The sequence below is a fragment of the Pseudopipra pipra genome, chromosome 27 (assembly GCF_036250125.1).
Source record: "Pseudopipra pipra isolate bDixPip1 chromosome 27, bDixPip1.hap1, whole genome shotgun sequence".
Taxonomy (NCBI): Eukaryota; Metazoa; Chordata; class Aves; order Passeriformes; family Pipridae; genus Pseudopipra; species Pseudopipra pipra.
Window position 1 is genome coordinate 154,163 of NC_087575.1, and position 24,688 is coordinate 178,850.

At 42.4% G+C, this 24,688-nt stretch overlaps 2 protein-coding genes across 8 annotated transcripts in view; both read right to left on the reverse strand.

The window, feature by feature from the left end:
• The window catches only part of CPAMD8 (C3 and PZP like alpha-2-macroglobulin domain containing 8), a 55,456-nt gene extending 48,624 nt beyond the window's left edge, over nt 1–6,832 (reverse strand). For all 4 annotated transcript variants that reach the window (XM_064637025.1, XM_064637024.1, XM_064637023.1 and 1 more), the window contains exons 1-6: nt 5,909–6,832; nt 3,559–3,710; nt 2,311–2,333; nt 1,220–1,385; nt 1,040–1,092; nt 542–559 (exon numbers count right to left, since the gene is read on the reverse strand). In XM_064637025.1, coding sequence (XP_064493095.1) covers nt 542–559; nt 1,040–1,092; nt 1,220–1,385; nt 2,311–2,333; nt 3,559–3,710; nt 5,909–6,345 — 849 coding nt within the window. In that variant the 5' untranslated portion in view covers nt 6,346–6,832. The remainder of the gene's footprint in view (nt 1–541; nt 560–1,039; nt 1,093–1,219; nt 1,386–2,310; nt 2,334–3,558; nt 3,711–5,908) is intronic.
• HAUS8 (HAUS augmin like complex subunit 8) lies at nt 3,688–24,049 on the reverse strand. 4 transcript variants are annotated; one of them, XM_064637029.1, is made up of 11 exons: nt 23,864–24,049; nt 23,530–23,585; nt 23,176–23,272; nt 22,115–22,225; nt 21,515–21,597; nt 20,827–20,898; nt 20,184–20,342; nt 19,444–19,585; nt 18,224–18,365; nt 17,340–17,484; nt 3,688–3,710 (listed from the first exon to the last, which is right to left on the reverse strand). In XM_064637029.1, exons 1-10 carry the CDS (start codon nt 23,931–23,933, stop codon nt 17,364–17,366), a joined length of 1,053 nt encoding a protein of 350 aa, XP_064493099.1. In that variant the 5' UTR covers nt 23,934–24,049; the 3' UTR covers nt 3,688–3,710; nt 17,340–17,363. The 4 variants fall into 4 exon arrangements, with proteins under 4 accessions (XP_064493099.1, XP_064493098.1, XP_064493101.1 ...); XM_064637028.1 differs by lacking the exon at nt 3,688–3,710 and adding an exon at nt 9,387–9,647 and having other exon boundaries at nt 23,864–24,048; XM_064637030.1 differs by lacking the exon at nt 3,688–3,710 and adding an exon at nt 9,756–10,603.
• Between the last annotated feature and the right edge of the window lie 639 nt (nt 24,050–24,688).

Sequence of the window (24,688 nt, forward strand, 5' to 3'; positions counted from 1 at the left end):
ACAAACAAGAGAAGAAGGTGGATTCTTCTGTTTAAACACATGGTTTAAAAAAAAGAGAAAAAAAAAAGAAAAAACTAAGATTAGACACAGAAGGAACCTCTCATTCACCTCATAAGGAAGAAGAGAGGAGCGCCCTTTCCTCGCCATGGATTTCTATTGTCCACTATCAAAATGTTTGGGTGCAGAGATGAGATTGGCCCTGCTATACCAGCCCAGTCAGAGGAAGGATAGGAGTGGATCTGAAGGGGAAAATTGAGTGGGACTGTTACCCTTACAAGTCCCAGTGAATATAGTCAATTCCTCTCAGGTTGAAAAATGGGAATGGATTTCTGAGACTGAGGTAGAAAACCAGGATATTTGCTGGTGGTAACAAAAGAGCAAGACACAAAGTCTTGTCAGTTAAAGACACAGGGAGAGAGATAATTGCATAGGATAGTTTGGGAATGGCCATAATGGACTTGAAAAGCTGCAGACCCTCTTCAGGCTACGAGAACCTGTTGCCTGTACAGGACACATGTGAGATGGGCAGACAGATACTCACCACCACATAAGCTTCAATCTGAAAGAAAAAAAAAACAACAAAAGACTTTATGAAACAAAGCTGCTTTTCTGCTTCTTGTGACAAACAGCTGACTTGGCACAAGCAAGGTGTGATACACAAAGTGATAGAGTTTAAACATCTCTTCTTTGCCAAGAGTAGCCTGAGAAACACACATTTCATCCACACATCTAAGTGGAAAAGTAATACTTTGCATATCTGTGCACTACCCAAATAAGGTGCAAGTCTGAAAAATTCTTTATCTGCTCTGGCATATTTGCATCCTATTTTCCAGCACTCCAAAAGCCTGTATTCTGCTTCAACAGGAATGTGACCAAGTGAAAAAAAACTAAATTGCAAATACAATAAGCTACCACAGGATAAGACTAAATAGGTTAAAAAAGCCAATGATATTTCTGCACAGATGTACATTAGAATAAAATCCAGGCTATCAAGTATTCCAGCATATTTTACACTGTGAAAGAAAAAAGTTTCCTTTACCCTGTCATTGACCGGTCTCAAGTCAGAAGTCACCATAAAGAGGTTTATCAACACTAAAAAAAGGAAAAGAAGACATTTATTAGTCATCAGAGCTGAGGCTGAACAGCTCATCCTAGAAGCTACCCTTGAAGAAAGCTTTGCTTGAAAGCAGCCCTGATCTGGCAAATTGTCAAAATTTACCTTTCTGCTTGGGTTTATAGACAGGTTTGTCAATCTGGATGAACACTGAGGACCCTTTACTGTCAATAGTGACTGTGGTGTAGTTGTGGAAGATGTACCCTTCCTCTGTCAGGTGCCTGTTGCCCCAGACTTTCAAATGGGCTTGTCCACGAAGCCCTGAGGGCACCTAGAAAACAGACCAGGAGGTGAGGAAGACACAGAAAAAGCCTTTGAGCTTTTGGGAATATAAGTGACACTGAAGTGAGCAAGAGCAGCCACCTGCTGTGTTTCAGTGTAACAGTGTGTTAGTAATAAAAAGAGAAAATGAAGAACACACTAGACCTTCTAGAACATATAAACTTCAAAGGAGGCAAAGTCATGCTAAAAACATGGCAGGAAATTCTCTTCTGCCCTTTATCACTCATGCAAAGTGATATTTGATCTATGATCTGCATGTGCAGCTTCCACTACAAAAGGTGTGTTCCTGCTATGGAACACACAGCTCTACCAACAGAGGAAAAAAACCCCAACCACCAACATAAAAAAAGCCCCCCCCCCGACAAAAATTGCATGCTTGCACATTTTCAACCAGTTCCTCAGACTCTGAAAATGACAGAAGATTAAAAATTACACAGTAAAAAACCTGATCATACAATTCTAGAAGCAGGTCACAGTTTAGTATTTTGTTCCACCCGTCCCCTTTACATCCCAAAGAAGACAAGTCCAAAGTGAGCCCTAAGTTAAAAGAGCCAACACTTTTAAAGGCTTGTTCTTCAGTCCAGTTCAATTTTGCCTACATTTGAAGTCATAACCTACACAGAATTCTGTACTGCCATTCTTATCAAATAACCCCAACATAGAACTTTACGTTGAGCCATGAGCCACTGATTTTCTTTAGTGGTCTAAGGGCCTGACAGGTGAGCTGTGATGGGTCAAGCATTGCTCTTTTCACTCTCCACTCTTCCTCTTGAGCAGGTTCCTTCCTCCTCAGTGTGTGCACCAGAATGTGACGTGTATTTGTGCCTCAGCTGCTCAGAGACCAATGCCTGATGTGGCTGAAGGGAAGTCCCTCACGCTTTCGCCAAAAACATCTTAAAATAATTGACACTTACCTTCAGTTTAATTGTTCCTTTATCTAAAATAAGAGAGCAAGAGAGAGAGTTATTCTCAAGGTAAGGCACTAAGATTTTAGATATTTGCAGTTTAGCAAATACCATAGAGCTGCTCCCTGACACACCCTCATTACGATTTCACCTAAAATAATTTTCCTGCTCTGTAAAACAATCTGCAGGGTGAGCAAATTGGACCAAGCAGAGTTCTCCAAAATAAACTTGGTCCACATTTATTCACAATTTTTGCCCAAGATAAACTGCAAAATTCTCTATGGTGGGAGAGCACCAGCAAGGCTGAGGTTTCACCACAGAGCAGCCTGTGCTTACAGAAGTATTTTGCTGTTAAAAGGAACATGGCCTTGAATAGTTCTCAAAACACTGATAGGATCTATTTTGATTGCTGGATATGGGCATACCTAAGAGTTGTCCTGAGCATACGCTGTCCATATGGATAAGCATCACTCCCTTTGAATTAATTTGCAATTGTCAGCCAGTTTCAAAGACAACAAGGGGAGGATACAACCAGAGACAATCTGTTCCAAGAAAGGAAATGGTTTTTATATAACTCCCAATTTTAACACACAGAAGGGTTAAAATATATGATAGTTAAAGAGCCTGATTGCCTGAGCCTTGTTGACAACACAGTTCACACCACTCCTAGCAGTGGTACAACAGTGCTACTGGACTCCACTTTCACCAGTGTAAATTCACTCAGCATTAAGTTGGATGTAATCAAAACACTCTGTCTTTATTCACAGCATAGAGCTATCTGCCTTGGATTTTAATGACTTATCCAACTGCAGAAATATTACCACCTCTCTCAGCCACACTCAATCCTGAAGATGGAGAGACTGTATTCCCAGCACTTATTTTTAAATAAGGAAAGAAAATGATGATGATAATGATGCAGATTTTATGTTTTTCTTTAAAATAAACTTATCTTATTCCTCATATAGCCCCCCAGTGACAAATATTCAGGCTTCAAAAGGAAAGATATTCACTATAAAACTTTTGAATATCAACATCTGTGTATGTTTTGGTGTTCCAAAATTATTGACCTGTTTGTTATCACATACATCAAAAACACATTGACACAATCAACTGAGGTGGTGTAGCAGTAGCCAATTAATTAGATATTAGTTTGCCTCCAGTTCCATTATCACCTAAAGCAATTAAGAGATATTGTTGTTCTCCCACAGCACCTCAACTTACAAACTAGTTCTCAAGTTCAGAATCACAGTACCTTACCCAGAACTGTTCCGTGGCTTCGTGCCACAGTTTCTCCTTTGACCACTAACTGGATCTGGACTGTTGTCTCCTTGGCAGAGTTGAAGATGGTCACACTTACGGCTTCCTCCACACCAGCTCGGAAAACAGAAGGTGCTGCAATCAAATAACCCCTGAGAACCAAAATTAGAAGTAATCAGTCAAGACTCAGCAATAAGAGCATTATCGTCATTTGTGAGCCACTTTATGTGTAGCAAAAGGAAAAGAACAAACTACTCTGTGACATATTTGTTCCTGTATGGTCACGTTTGTGACCACCAGCAGTCTAAGCCTGTATCTAATATGAATAAGAGAACACAGGATGCACACAGAAACAAACCTAAGTGCTTACAAATGGCTTGTAAATCCTTAAGATTTAAATAAAAAGAGTTCAATATCAATGTTTATTGCATATATATAATATACATTTATATCTAGCAAACTAAAGATACAATGAGCTGATTATATATTATATGTAACAAACTAAACATACAACCAGCTAATCATAAAAAATCATAAAGTCCATGAAGGATAAGGAGGTACCTGAACCTCTGATAGAGTTTTGCGGCTAATGCTTTGTTTTGAAACAGTTTAGATACTTGTAACATTTTTGCCTCAATCATTTTTCATGGCTTCATTTTCACAGTTCTCAGAGCTGATACTTGGCCCTTTCTAAAAGTCAGACTCACACACATGTAACACACCTGAACTTCCAGTTTATACAGAAGTAGCAGTTACAAGATTAGGCTCAAATTCCCACTTTTTTATTTAAACAAGCATGACCTGCAAGTATAAAAACACCAGCAAAAAGGCATTATTTTAGCAGGCACATGCAGAGTTTTAAAGCCACCCCAGACGACCTCCCAGAGATGCTGCAACCTGAGTATTTGTGAATGGAATCTGCACCACTCCTCCAAGAATGGCACTGTGCCAGGAACTTGTCAACTAAAAGCATTACAGGCTCTGAGCTCTTCTATGCATTTATATTCTCTTCATGACACACCTTTCTGGGGTTTTTTTCTACCAAAAAGGATTTTTTTTTAATATGAGGCAATTCCCAAGATGCCTCTTAGAGCCCAGTTTCTCAGCCCATGCCTTTCTACAGTCTCCCAAACCAGGTTGCTTTAGCTCATGATTAATTATCACTTTGGGATGAGGATGATGGTGTTTTACAGCCCCCAAGTCATCTTTTATCAAATTCCAAGCCCATGTTTCTCTCTCAGCAGGCCTCATTGCCATGGAGATCCCATTACCCCCAAAGGAAGTTCAGAACTCTGTGGCATTCAAGTTAAATTGCATGGGGTACTTGCAGATTCAAAACCTTCTGGCTGCTAGGTTTGAAAGTTCATCACAGCAGTAATGAATAACAATAAAAAGTTACTACTGAGCCTGCAAATTCTTGGTAAGAAAGAGATAGCTGATCTAGTTGCAGAGGAAGAAAGACTACTAGCTGTATTCAGGATGAAATGATAGGATTTAAACTGTCACATAAGCCCAGCTCTGCAGTGCCATATGTGAAGCACATGTACTTATATTGTTCTGAATCCCTGCAACTCTTTCTGAAGTACCAGTCCCTTGACACAAATATTTAAATCACTTTTTAAGTGGCATTTAAATATTAAATATTTAACTTTGCACTCAAAGCATTAACTTGACAGTGACGGGGCAGATCCTTTAAGCACATTTGACTATCAGCTCTGTCAGGTTACACCAAAACTTGGCAGGATACGAAATATTTTCTAGTAAGCAAGTGAAAATAAGTTCTCCATGGCACTCAGTTAATGCAGTTATTCATGTTGCTGACGGGCTACAACAAGCTAGGCATAAAGAACAAAGCAAACCTTAATCAAAATTAACCTAAACACACTAGAACTAGCTGTAGGTTCAACATTAACCTAAACACGCAGAACGAGCTGAAAGCCAGAGAACTTCCCCGCAGTTTCTCCCCGGCTAATCTTCCCCCACAGGACCTTCACACGCTCCTCGTGAGCGCCCAGCATTACCTTCAACCACCCCCAGCGCAACACCCCGGATTCCTTAAATAATTGCTCGCAGATAGAAGCTTTGCAGCCGCTCGCCGGAGCAGCTGGAGGCAGGTATTGCAAGGGAGCTTTCTCCTTCTTTTTTTTTCTCCCTCCCTTTCCCTTCGCTGTGCACTTTTGCACCGGCGAGTACAAACGTGCCGCTGCCGCAGCCTCCAACCCCTCCGGCGGGCTCCGCGGGCTTTGTTAAGAGGTTGATGCAGCTCCCCTCGAGCAGAGGGGTTCGCAGAGGGGTTCTCGCCCCGCCGCCCTGCCCGGGGATGCTGCCCCGACCTCCTCCCGGTACTTACTGCCGGTCTCGGGGCTGTGCAGCGCTCAGACTGCCCAGGGCGAAAAGTAGCGCCCAGGGGCTGCAGCGAGACATGGTATCGCGAATCCCGTTCGGGGCGGGCAGCTCCAGGAGCCTTTTGTTCGTGGCTGAGTGCAGCCCGAGCCTCCGCCGCCCGCGCCCGGGCTTGGCTTGGCTTGGCTCGGCTCGGCTCGGCTCCCCGGTGCCTCTGGCCGCCGCCCCCGCCGCGTCCCCGCCCCCGGGCCGCCCCCTCCTGGCCCCGGTGCCCGCTCGGCCCCGGCTCTTTGCTCTTTGTCTGCCGTTCCCCCGCCCGCTCCTGACAGCGGGGCCCGCCCCGCACGGCCCCAGGTGTGCTCCCGCCCGGCTCCGCACCTCCGGCAGCGCTGACAGCGCAGTCGGGCCGGGTGTCCCCGCCTGTCCCCGGGGCTGCTGCGGCATCGGCGCCTCTACTCCCCAGCCCAAAGTGCCCCCGGAGACCTGCCCGGGCTCCTCCGCCTTCCTCCCGAGTCCCTGAGGTGCCACAGACGCGAAAGCCGAGGTTACCAAAGATCCAACGATCCGGCACTCCCAGCACGGTGTGTTCCCGGTAACTGAGACTCTGCACGCCGAGGGACTCCACTGAGCGCTGCCAAAGAACTGCTTCCCAACCCAAAATCCAGTGCCAGCACTGATGCTACTCTGTTTTTTTACCGGATTTTTTTATCCTCCTCCATCCCTAGGCCCGAGTCTATCCATCTCCATCCCTCTGTCCCAGCCAGCGCTTCCAGGGGCTCGGGACAGGAGAGGGAGCTCTCCCTGCACCAGTCTGAAGAGGTGCAGCTTAAGAGTAGAGCTCACACAAACCGGGGGAAAGCAAATCCAAAGCAAGAGCAGAGATTCGAGATGAAAAATGTCACAACAGTGACGGATTAAATGCTCCAACAGAGAGGAATTCTTGCCCCAGAAATAAATGAAACCCCTCAATATAGGCAGTTTGTTTCCCCCAACATGTTTCCCCCAAATACTACACACCTGGCTTAAGGTAAAGTACCAGGAAAACAGAAAAAAATTATAACCTTTTGTTCTAGGTTGGCTCCAATATTTGACCCTCAGTTTCATTTCTTCTCAAAATAACAGGTATGGACCTCAGCATTTTATTTAGCAAAAATACACATTTGTATCCAAGTCAGCTCAAGAGTTTCCCAAAGTCCCTTCCTTCTGGCTTCTGACAAGAAAAAGAGCAAGTTGCTAAAGCTGCTGTTATTTTTCTCCATCTTGAAATAATTTCAGCTACCATATATTTCAGCACTGTCATTCCTAGCTACCACATTTTCTGCAAGGCAATCCATTCCCTAAAAGCACAAAGTCATCAAAAGGAACAAGGATTCCCCGACAATTTCAGCAACAGGACTCAGAGGCTGATTGGTCCTTAACCAGGAGATAAATAAATGGTGCCTAAATTTTTATCTTATTTGAAACTTACTTTAATATGTCTTCTCTTTAAAATAAAATCATTAACTCAGTAGGTTTTTGATAAATTCAGATTATCTTCAATAGTGGATAACACTGCTAGACATGGTTACATTTTCCTACTTAAATCTAACCTAAAACAGCCCTGCCTTATTTTTGTGGAGAGGCAGAACAAATCTAGAAGAAGAATGAACACATTTTGACAAATTAGACAAGACTAGACTCTAGAACCACAGGGATCACTTCCCAAGGAAACCATGCACTGTGAGAAGGAACTTATCAGAAAGTACATTAAAGGGGGAATGTTTTGGGTTTGGCTTTTTGTTTGTTTGTTTGTTCGGGGTTTTTGAGACAAACTAAAGAAAAAGCAAAACCTGCTAATTCCAAATTCTTTTTCAGCTTCATAATATTCATCATATTAAAGGAGGCAAAAAATGAAAATGAAGCACCTCTGCTGTTCTCATGGTATGGCAGCCTCAAACTAAAGTACAATATCTCACCAACCAAACTACTGACTTTGATAGTAGAAGCCCTGCAGAGATCAGGTATGTTTGGGCTGAAACATCATCATGCTTTCGAAAAAATAATTATCTCTACACATACCTTTCTAGAGCAAACCACAAATGGTTCATTACAGACTCATACTTGAGATCTGCAGGATATGTACCAAAAAAATCACCAAGTGCCACTCAACACCCATCCTGTCACCCACATTTCATCTTTGAGAAAGCTCTGGGTAAGGACTCGAAAGAAGCAACAGGATTCAGCAATGAATTGATAAATGGAGCAAAGTGTAGCTCTAAAATGGAGCTCCATCATCTTCAGAATAATACACAAATGTGTATTTCTACATTTCAAAAAGCACAGCTAGAAATTCCCCTTATGTGGAATAGAGCCCTTTGGAATAACTAACTTTTTTAAAGGTGAGATTTCTTCTAAACTGAAGAATTTCTGTTTGACATTTACTGAGTACAAGAAATCTCAGGCAATTACAACCTCTAAAGCAAACCATCTTCTAATTATGAAAGTATGTGCAATCCTGTAAATAAGGCTGGAATCAGCTTCGTCTGAAAAAAAAAGGAGGCTTTAGATATGATTTCAAACTATTTACTTACTGAAATGGAATTTTCTGTGCTTGCCAAAATGAATCCCATTCAGTGTGATGCAACAGGTGTTGGAATTCCAGCAGCCGCCTGCAACCCACATCTGGGAATGGTTAAGGAGTTTAAAAGCTGTAAGAACTGCTCATGTATAAAAACTATTCATCAGTCAGATCCATGGGTCATATTCACCCACTGTGCATAGCTAGGATTTTTATTCGTTTACTGAATGCGTAATTCTGCTCCTCATGAAGTTTGAGGAATCTCAGGCACTTGAAAACATGTGGGGCCATACTGGTGTCAGAAAGGTGAGGGAGGGACAGCAGTTAAGAGAAGAAGGTGCGAATACACCTATATGGGTTCTGACTAGATCTAACTTACATCCTGACCCCTTGTACAATCTTGTCACTTCTCTACAGAAGAAATTATCGCCCCGATGTCCCATCTACCTCATAAGTAAACTATGCAATGTGAAAATTATCAGACAGATATTTGTCAAACAAAAAACGTTAATTTTTGAGTGCTGTGAATCCTTTTGGATCCCCCCTCCAACTGCAAAATTCAAATCAGTGAGATTACTCCCAAGAATCAAGTGGTAGGACCACCCCATTAATAATTAGCCCTTGTTAATTGCCTCAGCATAACTGCTGTCACCAACCTGTCACATAGATGATCAGATCAGATCTATAAAAGGTAATACTCACTTATTTAAAGATTTTGAGAGTATATATGTAAATCGTGCACAGAAAAGATACTGTACTAAACCCAAGGCTATTACTTATTCAGCTTTGTGTTAAGTCCTGTAAGCGCTAGATTTCAGTAGAAGGTGGGCGAGAAATAAAGAACAAGTCCTCAGTTTCCAGAATCATTTGTCCCCACTCCCCAATGGAAAAACATTTGTCTCAGTCATTACATAGCACCAAACAAGAATAAAGCCTTAATTAATTTTTATAGTATTATATTCATGGTAAAAAAGCCACACTCATTCTTTAACTCCCAGTTTAGTTCTCCCTTTGTGTTTCTGGGACAGCCAAACAGAGATAGCAAATACAGAAACCGATAACTGCAAAACAAATGTCCCAGGCTTTGCCACACTCTTGGAAGCTCCCCAGGGTAAAGGCTTAACAGAGAATGCATCAGTCCACAGTGGTGGAAACCAGACTGATCCTCCTTCCAGGAAAACAGGCATCTCTAGAACAAAATTATAAGGAAAGGATAATTAAAGAGCACATTTTAAATTAGAGTGTAATCTGAGTAGCATATAACAGGATAATGATATTGAGAACAAAATTAAACATAATTATTGAGAACATAATTAAATAGCTCTGTCAAAAATCGTTATTATTCATCTGTAGAATAGGAAAGCCTGATCTTTCACAGTAATAAAACATTTTAATTCCTGACAAAGTGACGGAAATAGTACTAAGAAAGCATTCAAAGGGGCAGACGCTCATCTGGAAGGAGAGCACTGTGCTTATCAGAAGTGGCTGTCATTGAGACATTTAGTCAGAAATAACTTCCCAGTTTCCTTTGAAATAGTTTCACAGTTTTCTTCTCAGCCCCAACATATGACTGGCACAGTTTGTGCATAGTCCGATTAACAGTGAAGTCACTTCCCACGTGCAATAGATACTAAAATGTGGAATTAAGTTCTGATATCCTACAGGCCACCTCCAAATACACGTTATCTATATAAAATAAAAAGATTAGAAAAGTCTGAAGAGGCAAGTTGTGTTTGCTTCCCTAATACAAAAAATTCAAGATTTAAGCAAGAAACTCAATAGGTCTTGCATACACATTATCACAGAATTATTTTAAAATAAGAGGCAGCTGAGACTCCTCTGCAAACCTTGTGCTTGCTTTGCAGGCCACACACAAATGCAGTGGAAGAAACAACCCAAAACCATTCCTGAGTTGAGCAGGAACGTTCACTTAATCACTGGAAATGCTCTTAATTGGTGTGGCTCAGTGGTGCATTTCAGAGCTATTAGATCTTCTGCCACTCTGGAACTCTTTTCATGTTCTGGCAGTCCCAGCCCAGTCAGCAGTTTGTTTATCATATTCAGGATGAATTTCCGGATCTCCAACAAAGTGGTATTTACTCTGAGGCAGGGAAGACTGCAGTAATCCAATAAGTTCTCATTAGCCTAAAATGCAGAAACATCTGCTGGGGTCATGAGCTGCTTATGTGCTGTTGATGAGCACAGAACCAGCACCCTCTGCAGCAGTGTGAAAAACGAGCTGGGGGGAGGGGAACAGGAACCCCGAGGATCTCCCAGGGCACCCCAGGCAGGAGGGATCCTGCCTTATCTTGACCCTAGAGAACAGGAATTACAGCCAAAAAATGCCTTGACTCAGCCCTCCCGAGCTGGTGTCCCATCTCCTCTGAAATCACTGCCCATGTGATGTGCTGCAAGTTAAAATAGTTGTTTTTCTAGTCAGTAGCTTTCTGCTGAGTGAACAGAAATGAGAACCTGTGGTACTTTGGATCCCTCAGCTGCACTGAAAACTCCATTGCCTTTAGCACAGGAGCCTGCCCTTCTCTATACTCCTGGTCCATCAGGCTTCCCCTAAGGACCCACCATGTTAACTGCAGATGGAGTGGTAAATAAAATAAAAGTCAGGAGATGCAGCAGTAAGGTGATGTACCTTTGACAGTGGAGTTCTGGAGATCATGAAATTAAGAGATTTAATGCAGAGCTGGAGAATGGAAAGTCATGGCTTTTGGTTCAAGCCATATAGTCTGCTCATAACCCTTAAATATTTTTTAGTCCAGTAAGAACACAGTGAAATGAAGACCTAAATTATAGAGCTCAATGAAAGAGTCTGGCAACATCAGCCAGGAACTCAGGAGAATGTGGTCAGAGCTCTACCAGGATCCAGGCAGGGCAATCTGCAACTGCAAACCCTGCTTAAAAGAGCTGCAAATCTCTTTTTAGACAATCTTAAAATCCCTTTCTCCCCCCCACAAAGCACTTTAGAACACATGAATGTTAATAATTGGTTAAGAAGAACTTCTGCCTAAAAGATGAATAAATAGGCAGCAAATACTGCACAAGTTCAGACAAAACAAAACTAAGTCTTCATTGGTACAAGCTACAGAAGGGAGAACATTATTAATTCTGGGGGAGGGAAAAGAAAAAGATTGATAACCTGAATAAAAAAGAGCCCTTAATTTGTTTAGGATTCCAACCGATTTAGAGCATGTAACATTGTCAGAAAATAAGTGGAAAATACAAAATAAGTGGTGTCACATCTGTTTAGCTCCTGCTCCAGTGATTCTGCAGCTCTTTGTTGTTGTTTGTACACTGTTAAATGACAGCATCCAATTCTGTAGCTGTTTCAAGGTGGAGGAACCTAAAACCCTTCTGCAAAGAGCCAAAGCAGAACCACTTAGAATATTCAGAAAAAATCAAGAAGGAAAAGTCTCAGTCCAAACTAGTTTCAAAGCCTTTCCTGGAGAGGCTGAGCTGCTTTAGCTGACACTTGTTCTACCATTTGTATGAAGAATTACACAAGTGTTCAATTTAAGGCAAAGAACGGCCAGAATGCTCAAATTAATGCCTCTGGTTGTTCTGAAACAATGAGCGCACATCCCCGGGCATGGCATTGTTCTGGACAAGTAGTTTGGCTCCAGCTCCAGGACTCCCCTTTTCCCTGGAATTGTGTGAGGATAACGACTGCCACCTGCAGCAGCAGAGATGAACTACTGCCCTGAGGATTTAGAGCCTTTAATTGTGGTCACAGCAAGCACTGTCTCTGGGGGAGAACTAACAGCATTCTACTCCTTTTTAGAGGGAAAATTTGCGTGGCTGGCTGTTGCTCAAGTAACATTTGGGTGTATAGATACACACACAATAGTATCTCAGTGGTAGAAAATCATTTGACTGAAGAGGATGGGTTTAATTTAAAAGTATTTCTTAAAGAAAAATAAATTTTTAGAACAGCAATGAGGTGTACAATCAAGAAATCCTAGGAAAGACATTTTGGTATGTCTGTTCAGAGACATTATTACCAAGACATTACAGTATTGATTTTAATTTCATCTCCTTCATGTTTAAGACATCACTTCATGACTTTTAGAGTCTCAGAATGACACACTGATCATAAGAAGGTTAAAGGTGTGAGGACGCACACCCTAAACAATAATCCAACCCTAGGAAAAAACACTTTCATCACATTGGAGCCTTTCTACCCACATCTCTATCCACCAAAACTAACTACTCTACTTATTTGTAGCTAAGCTATGATTGCTGGGCAAAGTTCCCCACCCAGTGGTCAAATTCATGGATGCAGCTCATGCTCCTGATCCAGAGCATGATCCATCTACCTGCAACACTTACAACTCACTTTTATTTTATTTTTATTTTATTTTTGTGCTGAATGGTAGCACACACAGGTGAACTACTAGGTGCAGATCATCTAATATGTTCCTACAATAAAACTGGCTTATGGGTAAGTTGCAGCTAAAAAAATGACACTGCCATTATATACAAGTTGGGTTTGAATAGTTGTTATACACTGGCTTCTCATCCAGTGCACAGCATTCTACTGATCCAGTTACTTAATTTACTCCTAATTTTTAATAAAAGGGGACAAGAATCTAGTTAGACCGTTAGTGACACAGGAAGAAAGCCTGAACAGCACTTGAAGGAGTGCAAGGAGAATGCTCCAAGAACTTTTTTGAGGCTAAAAGGCCTTATAGACACAGGTTAAGCCAGAAACATACCCCTCTGAACACAACACAAAGCAAAGGTTTTGAAAAACCATCACAGAAAGACGTTCCATAGCTTATAAAAAACAAGATACAGCATGTCTTCCAGAGAAAAATGCATTCCAAGTACAAAAAAGGAAAGCATGCCAGATCTGGCATGTATGTTCATAGCCCAGCACACCTGCTCTCCAGCACCTTCTCAGTCATTAGGCTTGTGGTTTCCCTCCACATTCCCAATCCTTTGGCCTGAGCACTTCGGGTGCTCATGGCTCACCACTGGGACCACTCAGTGTGTACAAGTCCATTGCTGGACTGTGTAGTATCAGCCCAGCTGGAAACAAAAGCTTCTGTAGGAAATCAGTGAAGATATTCAAGCATGATACAGCAGTGGAAAATATTCTTTATTATTAAAAAGAATTAAAGTCCTTAAAGAGCATTGGGACTACCAGACCTAACTAAGCCTTTTGAACTGTTCACATATGAGCAACTGAATGTTGCTCTGGGGGTACTGTCACAGACCCTGAGAAACCAGCAAAGGGCTATGGCTTACTTCTCCAAACAGCGAGACAGTGTTAGCCAAGGGTGGCTGGGGTGTTTGAGAGCTGTAGCAGCAACTGTTATCCTGATCCAGGAGGCCCAAAAACTCACCCTTAGGCAGCACATGGTCGTGTATGTACCCCATGCAGTCCAAGCTGTGCTTGAGGAAAAGGGGGGCCACTGGCTGTCCCCCAGCAGAATGCTTACATACCAAGCTGAGTTGTTGGAACAGGATGATGTTACCCTGAAAACAACATCTATTGTAAATCCTCCTATGTTTCTGTCCTCAGCATTGACTGACAAGTGTGCCTGAGCATGACTGTTTGCAGACCATTGAGGAGGCCTTTTCCAGCAGACCAGACCTGAAGTACGTGCCTCTGGAAAACCCAAACTGGGAACTGTACACAGACGGAAGCAGTTTCATGAGGGATGGAAAGCAAATGACAGGGCATGCAGTGACAACCAAGGACGAGGTAGTCAGGGCAAAGGCCTTGCCAGCATATGTATCACCCCAAAAGGCGGAACTGATTGCACTGACAAGAGCTCTCGAACTGAGCGAAGGAAAGAAGGTAAATACATGGACTGATTCTAAATATGCATTCAGTGTTGTACATGCCCATGGAGCCATCTGGAAAGAGAGCGAGCTACTAATGGCCCAAGGCAGTGGGATCAAACATGCAGACCAAATCCATGCACTCCTACAGAGTATGTGGAAGCCTGAGGAAGTGTCTATCACGCATTGCAGAGCTCATCAGAAGGGAAAAACAACTCCCGAATTAGGAAATCATTTTGCCAACCAGGCGGCAAATGGGGCTGCAGAAAAAGGTATCCTAGCAGTAATACCACAGAAGGAAATCGATCAGACAGGGTTCACCCCAAAATATGATGAGAAAGACCACCAGTTAATTAAGACCCTTAACGCTGAAATGAAAGAAAGTGGACAGGCTGTTACACCTACAGGACATGTTGTAATCACACCCCAACTCCTTAGGGAGATAGCTCTGCGGGAACAGGAGGCTACCCACTGGGGAACAGAAAACCTTCTAAAACATTTGAATAAGGTAGTAATAGGGACAGGTATGAAGAAGGCAGTAATAGGGACAGGTATGACCAAAGTCGTGCAATCCATTGTAAGTAAATGTGAAATCTGCAGGCAAAATAATCCTGATACAAGTAAGAGAGTGGTGCCAGGGGTAACAAAGGCCAGGGACCTTCCCGGAGATTATTGGCAAATAGATTTTGCTGAGTTACCACCCAGGGAGGGATACAAGTACATACTAGTACTGGTTGACACGATGGCCTGAAGCTTACCCCTGTCACACTAACACAGCAAGGGAAGTGGTAAAAGTTTTGCTCAACCATATAATTCCAAGGTTTGGGGTTCCTCTAGGAATGTCATCAGATAGAGGGACACGTTTTATTGCAACAGTAGTGAAGGAGGTTTGTCGCGTCCTGGGAATTGCCTGGGACCTGCATACTCCCTACAGACCTCAGGCAAGCGGAGAAGTAGAACGTATGAATGGTACTCTTAAAATGCAAATTGGTAAAATTTGTCAGGAAACATCCATGTCACGGGTTCAGGCTTTACCTCTAGCTCTGTTGAGAATTCGCATACAACCACGGTGGAAAAACAACATAAGTCCTTATGAAATATTATATGGGAGACCATACCAAGCTCCACATATTCCAGGGGACATTTACATGAGGGGGAAAGTTGATCTACAAAAGTATTTAATGGTTCTAGGTGCTACTTTACAGAAAGTGCAGAGATTCATTAAGTTATCCAGACCTATAGGATTGGACACCCCTGCCCATCAACTCCAGCCTGGAGACTGGGTCTACGTTAAATGCTGGGACAGTAACCCACTGCAAGCCAAGTGGAGAGGACCATTCCGAGTCCTGCTGACTTCCCTCGCTGCAGTCCAAGTTGCTGGCAAAGGACCCTGGTTTCATTACTCCAGAGTTAAGAAAGTTTCAGTTCCTGGAACTACTAGCAAATCAGAGCCTGACACCGATGAAGAGCATGTGGCCTAGACTGTTTCTTCTGTATATGTTATCTGTACAGTTAGTAACTATGACTCAGGTTTAGAACCAAAATTTACATGTGGCTTTAGCAAAAATGGATCCAATATCCTTCATGAAAGTGAGTGCTGGATTTGCACTATGGATTCAGCTGAAATTTGGCAACAAGTTTAAATTCTACAGTGGGCAATTCCTGAGGATGTCTCACTGGGTTTTGGAGACATTCTCCACAAACTTACTTCATGGTTACCGAATTGGACCTGGATAAAACAACTGTTTATATTAGTGATATGCATAATTAGTGTTTGTATAATAGCTCATTGCATGAACTGATGTTGTAGATGTTGGCCATCTCTCTGGTATAATGATAGGTATAAGTGGTAGAGATTGGACAAGATTGAGTTTTATCCATCTCTAAAGGGGAGACTGATGCCTCAGAGCTTTTTTTTTCTGATTTTTAAACTTTTATAGATTTTAGAAGTAGATGTGTAGTGAACGTAGATTTTAATGTAGTTGTATTATATCCCTACGGGGGCCCCTTGGTGGTCTAGTGGTTAGGATGCAGCGCTCTCAATGCCGCAGCACAGGTTCGATTCCCGGTCAGGGGACTTCCCCGGGCAGATGGAGCTCGTCAGCCCCGTAAGGCCATCCATCTAAGAGAAGGTCACTCTAAACAAACCTACGTCCTGAGGACCTCACTGCCACCGTCCGAGCTCGCTTGGCCCCGGCAGATGAACCTTAGGATTAAAGGGTGGGCTCAGTTCAGCACACACTGTGTCTCACCTAAAAAATCCACTGCGCAGGCTCAAAGGGTAAAGACCTTTCCCAAATCTTCGTTCGCAAAGACTGGCCATGATGATATCCCTTACCCTGTAGCATAATGTTTACACATACCCAACCCTATTATCCTATTTCATATCAATCCCTCTAAAATTTCATTAGCATGTTTAGTCTTCTTTTCAAGGTAGAATTGTAGAAAAACATCCTAAGGCCTGGACCAGAAGATATCACATAGACACAGCGACCTTCAAGCCCAGAACCTTGGAGGAACTCCAAGGACTCTATGTGCTTTGAAGAAGATGAAGATGAGGAAGAAGGGGTCCCAAACACCCCCAGACCCAATTCCCAAATGGGTGTGTCAGGGGCAGAATGGGGCAGAACCAGGGTTGGACAGAACTGGGATTGGATGGACCTTATTATAAAATCATAGAACGACTGCCTGAGGGGGCATGCGAGGTATGTATTCCCTGGGCCTTAGGCCTGAGGTTAAAGGACCTGCTCTCTTTATCTTATCTTATACAATAAATTGGCCTGGAGTCTTTTTCTCCGCAGTCTTTTAGGCAACACCAGGAATATTATTTACTTATTATTTCTTATTATTTACTTTTCAGTATCGTCAAGGCAGAAAGTGATGAAACAGCTGTCACAGAAATCCATGTTAAAAGAGAGCTGTGATGTGTCCTGATGGGACAGCAGGCAGAACAACACTCCATTTTCTGTATCAGTGCTGCTGGTTTCACATCCTCATATAACTGAAAAACTGGGCAAGTTGTATGTTCATACAAGAAGCAAAAGGATAGCATGTCCAATGGCACTGAGTTAGTACCTACCCAGCAGTAAAACTATACAGAAACTTAGTTGAAATACCAGCGTTTCACAACATCTAGCCCATGCTTCTCTTCACATGCACTTTGGTTATGCAGAGAAACTTCTTTACTGACTTCAAACGACAGGTTCTGCACTTCTCTGAAGCTCCTGGAACACATGAAGCTGAATCAGTGACTCCAAAGGACAGTGACTTCTGCTTTAGCTCAAAGACTACACACCTGGACATTGGTGTCTTTCTCCTACTATGGCCCCACCAGAATAAAAAAAATAGTAAAATGTGAATTTTCTTCCCTAAGACAAGAATCTGGAGAATACAGGGGCAGTTGGCAGGTGGGGGAGATGAGTAGCTTCAATGACTTGAGTTGTAATCTCTTCCGGGGCAATGAATGAAATATTCTTGAATATGTCATGCTTTAGCTCTTCTTCACTTTCCCAGTGCTACTTTGTATTTGTTGATACAATACTTGAGAAAAAAAAAAAAACACTATTCTATGCTCCTAAAGGATGATACGTTTGCAGAGTTGTTATTTAAGACATTGTTTCCAGTTCACTTCTCTGTCTCCCAGAGTTCTCCACTCCTACATATTTGCACTTACCAGGTCTGTTCTTGCTCACTGAAATTCTCACCTAACGCAGCAGAGAATAGCACACTAAAGTAGTTCACTTGGCACGCACAAACAAAAACAAAGCCAACCATCCTACTTTGACTGTAGGTAGGGCAGGGACAGAAATGCAGATGGGCTGCTATAAAGAGAATTAAACTTACTGCTACCAAACCCTCAGTTAATCCTCCTCCATTCTATGTTCTGGATATATTCTGGCAAGGTTGATAGATTTTCCTTGGAATATTTAGTCAACAAGTCTTCCACCCAACTTTTGTAATTACCTTTGAAGCTCTTTATCCAGTTTCTGAGACACTTCTTTAAGCTCTTTCAGTGCAGTAAGTGCTTTTGCACAGTCTTCTGAGTGGCTTGGCATAATTTCTGTCAGAAGCTCCCGTGTGATCTTTAATTGCTTTCCCAGTTCATCTACAAGTGAGATGTTAAAGGTATTATTAAAATGCAGTGCCACCAGTTAATACAGGATATCAGCAGCTGGAGTAACCCAGAGGCAAGTGAACTAGATAATGAAAAACTACTGTTTGTTCAGCTTTCACAAACACACTGTGAAACTGTGAAAGCCAAATTATTTTTCATTATTGTGACAAGCACTAGCAACGGGCTATTGAATGAGAGGTTGATTAGCAATTTTAGAGTATGCAAAAGATTTTTATAAGACAAATGCGAGAGAAAAAACAAGTTTTAAACATCCAAAATTCCCTGGCCAGTTACATGTATTGCTCTTGGCATGTAGCCCCCCAAGAAATTTATCCAGTCATTTCCTTCAGCATTCATAAACCAAAAAGGAACATAAACCTATTTATTTCAAGTCTTCTTACAAGAATTCTAAGGTCTTTAATAAATGTTTCCACTTGTTTCTAAGTGCAAGATTATTGTAAATTGTTTCTTGCAGACCAGTAGTTTAAAAATGTAACTTTTTGTCCAGACTTCAATACAAAACACATGTACTGATTTATTGAACATTCTGATTCAACACAACACAATAATATTTAAGCTCCAGTTCTACAAGAAACATGAGCAAGTCTACCCAGGTGAGTGTATCCCTCAAACACAGAAAAAGGAAGAGATCACAGTATTCCTACATTTTCCTCATTAACATTTTCCTTACTTACTTATTTATTCCTACATATTCCTTATTTATGCAGTAGAGACAAGAAATGAGGAGTAATGTCATGAATACAGTTAAAATATACAGAAATTTGCTAAAGAAGGTGTATATGAAGACTGACCCAGCTTAGAAAATTAATCTCTTCCCTGCTGCAAGATAAAAAACCTGTTCAAGTGCAGTGAAGTGGTTAAACAGAGATAAGAATTACACACAGCACAATGTGTGACTAATGCTGCAGCCCAGTGTTCACATAAGCTCTAAGAGCACTCAAAATTCCTCCAATAGCCATAGACACATGTAGCAATAACAATATAAGAAGTTTTTTTAGCATAAAACCACTATTTCTGAAAGTAAATTTGGTAAATCAAGTTTTCATACCAAGATATGCTTGCTTATCTCCTTCTATGTGAATGTTCTTTATGGGTAATTCATGTCTAGTGGCATCCAGGGAAGCTGCAAAGCTTTTATATTGCTTTTGAAACTGTTCACAGACAGGAACGAGAGGAGACAGCACTTCAATCTGAAATACATACACAATGAACCAAGACTTCTCCAAAAGCAGCTACTTTGTAATTAAAAACATGGCTCAATACAGAAAAATAATTTATTAGAAAACCTCCAACCAAATATCACTCTGAAATGCTCACTGACAGAGGAATTCAAGAAATTTGAATAATAATCCCATCATGCTGTTTAATACGTTTTCCTCTACCACCTCAAAATGCCCAGGTCAATACCAGTTTCTTTGGTCCTGTAGCTCAGAGGTATCAGCAACACAGCAGGCAAAAGGTTTTATAGCAGATGCTTCGATTACTTTAACTGTACTTAACAGGAGTGTTCTCCAAAAGCCTTGTTTAATTTTTTGCAGTGCATATTTGTTAAAAAGCAAAGAGAAATACAGTTTTGAACATTAATTATTCATAAGAAACCTGTCTTCTTACAGCCAAATTAGAGCTGGGTAACACAGACAAACCAGACAAAGAAAGAACACAAGATATTCGCTTCTCATTAAGGGTTGGCATCTCAGCTCCAGCAGAGAAATATTCTCTGAATAAAGGGCTACTTCATATACGAGTTTGTTTAAATGTAAGAGAAGTATAAATTGTACTAAAACCTACCTGTTTGTCTAATGCTTCACTGAGCTTCTGCTCTCTCTCTTTAAGCAGAATTTCACGTTTCAACTCCAAGAGCTTCTCCTGTTGTCTCTGCTTTTCTTCAGACAACATCATCAAGTTTTTTTCTGCTTTTTCCTCCAGCTTGGCAAGATTTTTTCCTGTCTATTACATCCCAAAAATATGCACAGTTAATGCTACACCTAAGCAATTAACATATTCTGAGTAAACAGATGTAAACCAGGTCAAAGAGCTGTAACTAATGAATAGGAGACATCACGTAATAAGCACAGAACATCAGAATTAAAGCCCCCCTCAATCCTCTTTCCCCTACTGCTTTTTGTAAAGGAAAATACACACATACAGCACTGAGGGAAAAAAGTCACTGCTATAACCTTGAACTCCAGCCAGACTCACACAGTTTTCCCAAAACTTCTGCATCCCCCCAATTCCTAAGAACCAGCACCAGATAATAAACTGGCACTAAACTCACACTAAGAGTTTTCAAAGCAAATAACACACTTTTACAACCATAATCACATACAGTCACAAAAATCTAACTTTTATGGATCAGGAAGCATTTAAGAAATTAAACAATTCCTCAATATCAGGTTCTACCTGAAACACCAAATATTTGACTGACTCTCACCTCTATTCTTAAGTAAGTTAAAAGTAGTGTCTCAGATTCCAGCTCTGTCATTGAATCACTGGAATCAGTTTCCTTCAGAAAAGAAAAGAATATACTGCATCAATATTTAAGCAATTGGTATTTAAGCAATAATTTTTTCAGTGGTCAAATAAATTACCAATAGTCCGATTTGTGCCTGGAATCATCACCAACAACAGTAAGTTTGATCAGAAAAGTTTGGGGTTTTAAACAACTCATGTTCATTAAATATACCTTATTGTTCCACAACATTTTATAATATTTTCAGCACGTTTTCATAATACTGGCAGAGAATTTGAAGTTTTAGTCCTACACTGAATGAGATCTCTAAATAAGGCACTTCAAACTACGTTGAATCAATGTTAGTTCTTTAAGCAGATAAATCTCAAAGATAAGGTGATAGAACTAAACAGGATAGGAATGCAAAAAGAATCCACCTGAGGAGATGCTATAACTAGAACAGATTCTTTACCAGAGAGAAGCAAAGTTCTGGTCAGTGTTCAGAGATCTGATAAACAAACCACACATTGCCACCAGTAGAACTGACTTCTGTCAGGAGGGTTTAGATCATCCCAGGACCTCAGTTGTAATCCAGATTAAAGAGACAGAAAATCTTCATTTTGCAAATTTCGAAATAAATATCCTTACAAATGAAAGCAGTGAGACTCACTGCTCCAGTTTTCTCTGTCTGTGTCCATGCATCTCCTTCTTCAGCTGATTCTGAACAATCACTCTTCTTGTGGATAGTTTTATCTGTATCACAACAAAAAAGTCAGTGCTCTCTTCTACCAAGGTCTACAGGGTGGATCAACATACCATCAGGGTCTTTAAAGGCAGAGATAATTTCAAAATTATTATGTGCACCGGTAAAGAAGACTTGGGCTCTATGTCTGGCTCTGATATACTCATGAACTGATGTGGAACATGTGAGCATTTAGCTTTAAGTGACAGTTACAGACAGATGGGAGCTACTTTTCAGAAGAGCTGACAGTCCAACACCCACCTGTTACAGGAATAAAGACTTGAGAGTACTTTAATTTTTTATCTTCAACAAAACCAACAGGGCACCCAAAAGATATTACAAATTGAGAGGTTAATTTAAACCTTAAAAGTCTTAGTAGCTCTGCTTAAGGACATCAGAAACAACATTCACTTCATTTAACAAAATCCTTTTGTGAGTATACAAGAATACAGTGATTTCTTATCACCGTGTTTCAGCATGTACATTAAAAAGAATAAAACTAGAAATCAAGTATAAATGGAAATGTACCATTAATAGCTGAGAGATCAAGGTCCGGTCTTTTAATTTTTTCTTCATCTAATAAGGTGGACTGCAAGTCACCATTCTCAAAGATACTCTGACTTAAGCTATGGCCAACACCTGTGAAAAGAAGCTGTTATCAAACTAAAAGAATGTGAACAGGTTCTGCACAAATTCACAACTACATGTTGTAGAGGCACAGAGAAGCTGATTTTAGTCACAATCCCCCTCATCTCAGGCCACACCATGATCTGAAAAATGCTGCTTAAGGCTCAGCCTTGACAAACTGGACTAAGCTCCTCTTGAGCTGATCAGAAACACTGTTCTCAGGAACCAGCGCTCTCTAATGAACACCTGCTTTTTAAAAGCCTTGGAAACTTATTTTTCTTGAACCTTCAAAGAAAGTTACCAATGGAATTCCAGCCAGGATGAAAAACTGCTATGACTAAAGCCCAAAATAAGACCCTCCAAGCTCTCAATTTCCAGAAGATAATACACTAATGTGTATGTCCCAAACACCTTGGAGCCAACCAAGGACTGTGGGTAACGACAGACAAGAATGGTTGGAAATAACCAAGGAATTAACACATGGTGAGAAAGACTGGCTGGAGAATGTTGAACAGGAGCAACCTTTCTCAATTCAGATGTCCCGATTTCCTCATGATTTTCAAGTCAAGGCCTTACCAGAGAATTATTTTGCAATTCTTACAAAAGAAATAAAAATGGACTGTTTTGCAGACAGGGATTTTTCAGGCATTTACATTGGGTTTAATAAAAAGATTAAATAAAAAAAAAAGGCAGAGTACAGGTGAGGGCATAGGAGAAGAACAGTTCAAAACCTTCTGCATAAGGCAGGAAAGATGCTTTCAGGCAGCCCAAGCATTCAATTCTAGATCCAGCACCTGAGTTCACATCTCTTAATCCCACATCAAGCTTCTCAGTTCCCATTTTTATACAAATAATGACTGGTAGAGATGCAAGTAATAAAAAGTATCGCCATCTTAGAGCTGTTAAGAGTTTCAGAGGTTGGAAAAAAGAAAGAATAGCTTTGAAATACCGGTAAAACCTACCAACAGAAGTTTCATGTTTCTGAGAAAGAACTGATTTTGGTTTAGCTGCAGAAGATGGTGGGGCAGCACACAATGAAGAGGAACTTGCTGAAGCACCCTGCAAATGAACACACAGGTAAGACAGACCATAATCAGCAATGTACCTTATCTTCAACTCGAATGCTGACAACAAACAGCCTCAATCCCAGGGCACCTTGCAAGTCACTTGAGTGCAGCCCCAAGCTCCCACCTGGTAACACACAGAGCTCCCTCACAACCCCAGCAGAGCCGGGTTTTTTGCCCAGGTCTCGCTGCCCTATGTCCGAGCCGCCCCTCACACCATTTCTACCCTTTGCTAAGCGGTAGTCCAGGTACCTTCTCGGTGTTCTTCTTGTCGTATTGCAGGTAACGAGACTGCACCGTTCTTCCTCCTGGAAAAGGGGCAAAGAGCTCAGCTGGGCCCGACAGGTCGGATGCTCCTCACCCCTCAGCCGGCTCGGATCTCCCCCCTCAGCCGTACAGGGCTCTCCCCTCAGCCGGCTCGGATCCCTCGCCCTCAAGGGGGTTGGATCAACCCCCTCGAATGGCTCGAATCCCTCTCCTCAGCCAGCTTGGATCAACCCCCTCAGTCGGGCCGAGGTTCCCCCCTCAGCCGTACCGGGCTCCCGCCCTCAGCCAGCTCGGATACCCCCTCACCTCACACGCCTACCTTTCCGCTTAGCTACAGGCGCTTGTCCGCCCGCCGCCGCGGTGCCGGGGTCTCTCCTGTGCGCAGACATCCTGCCAAGGCAGTAGCGGGAGAGCGAAGGGGCCGGGCGGAGGTCCCTCCCCCTCAGCCCTGAGATGCCTCAGCCGCCATCGCGTTTGAACCAACGCGCCCGCGCAGCACCGCCCTGGGCGGCGGCGGCAGAGCGCCCCCTGGCGGCGCGGAGGGCTGAAACGAGCCACCGCAGCCTGAGGGGTCGCACCCGGCGGCTGCTGCCCTCCGGGTTAAATGAGGGTCTGGCAGTTCCTGGCTGGGCCCGAAACCTTTTTTTCCCTCAGGCCTTTGGTGGCCGCTCTCTGCAACGTCAGCTGGTGGAACCCAGTTCTGGGCTCCTCAGGACAAGAAAGACAAGGAGCTGCTGGAGAGGGTCCAGCAGGTCCAGAAGGCCATGAAGCATCTCTCTGATGAGGAGAGACTGCGGGAGCTGGGCCTGGTTAGTTTAGAGAGCAGAAGACTGAGAGGGGATCTCATTAATTCATATAAATATCTCCTCGGTGGATGGCAAGATGATGGTGCCAGACTTTGTTCAGTGGTGCCCAGCGACTGGATGAGGAGCAACAGCCATAAAATAAACCACAAGAAGTTCCACCTCAACATGAGGGAGAACTTCTTTCCATAGAGGTGGCAGAGCGCTGGAACAGCTACCCAGGGAAGGCGTGGAGTCTCCCTCTCTGGAGATATTCCAAACCCACCTGGACGCGCTCCTGTGTCACCTGCTCCAGGTGACCCTGCCTGGGCAGGGGGGGTTGGACCGGGCGATCTGCAGAG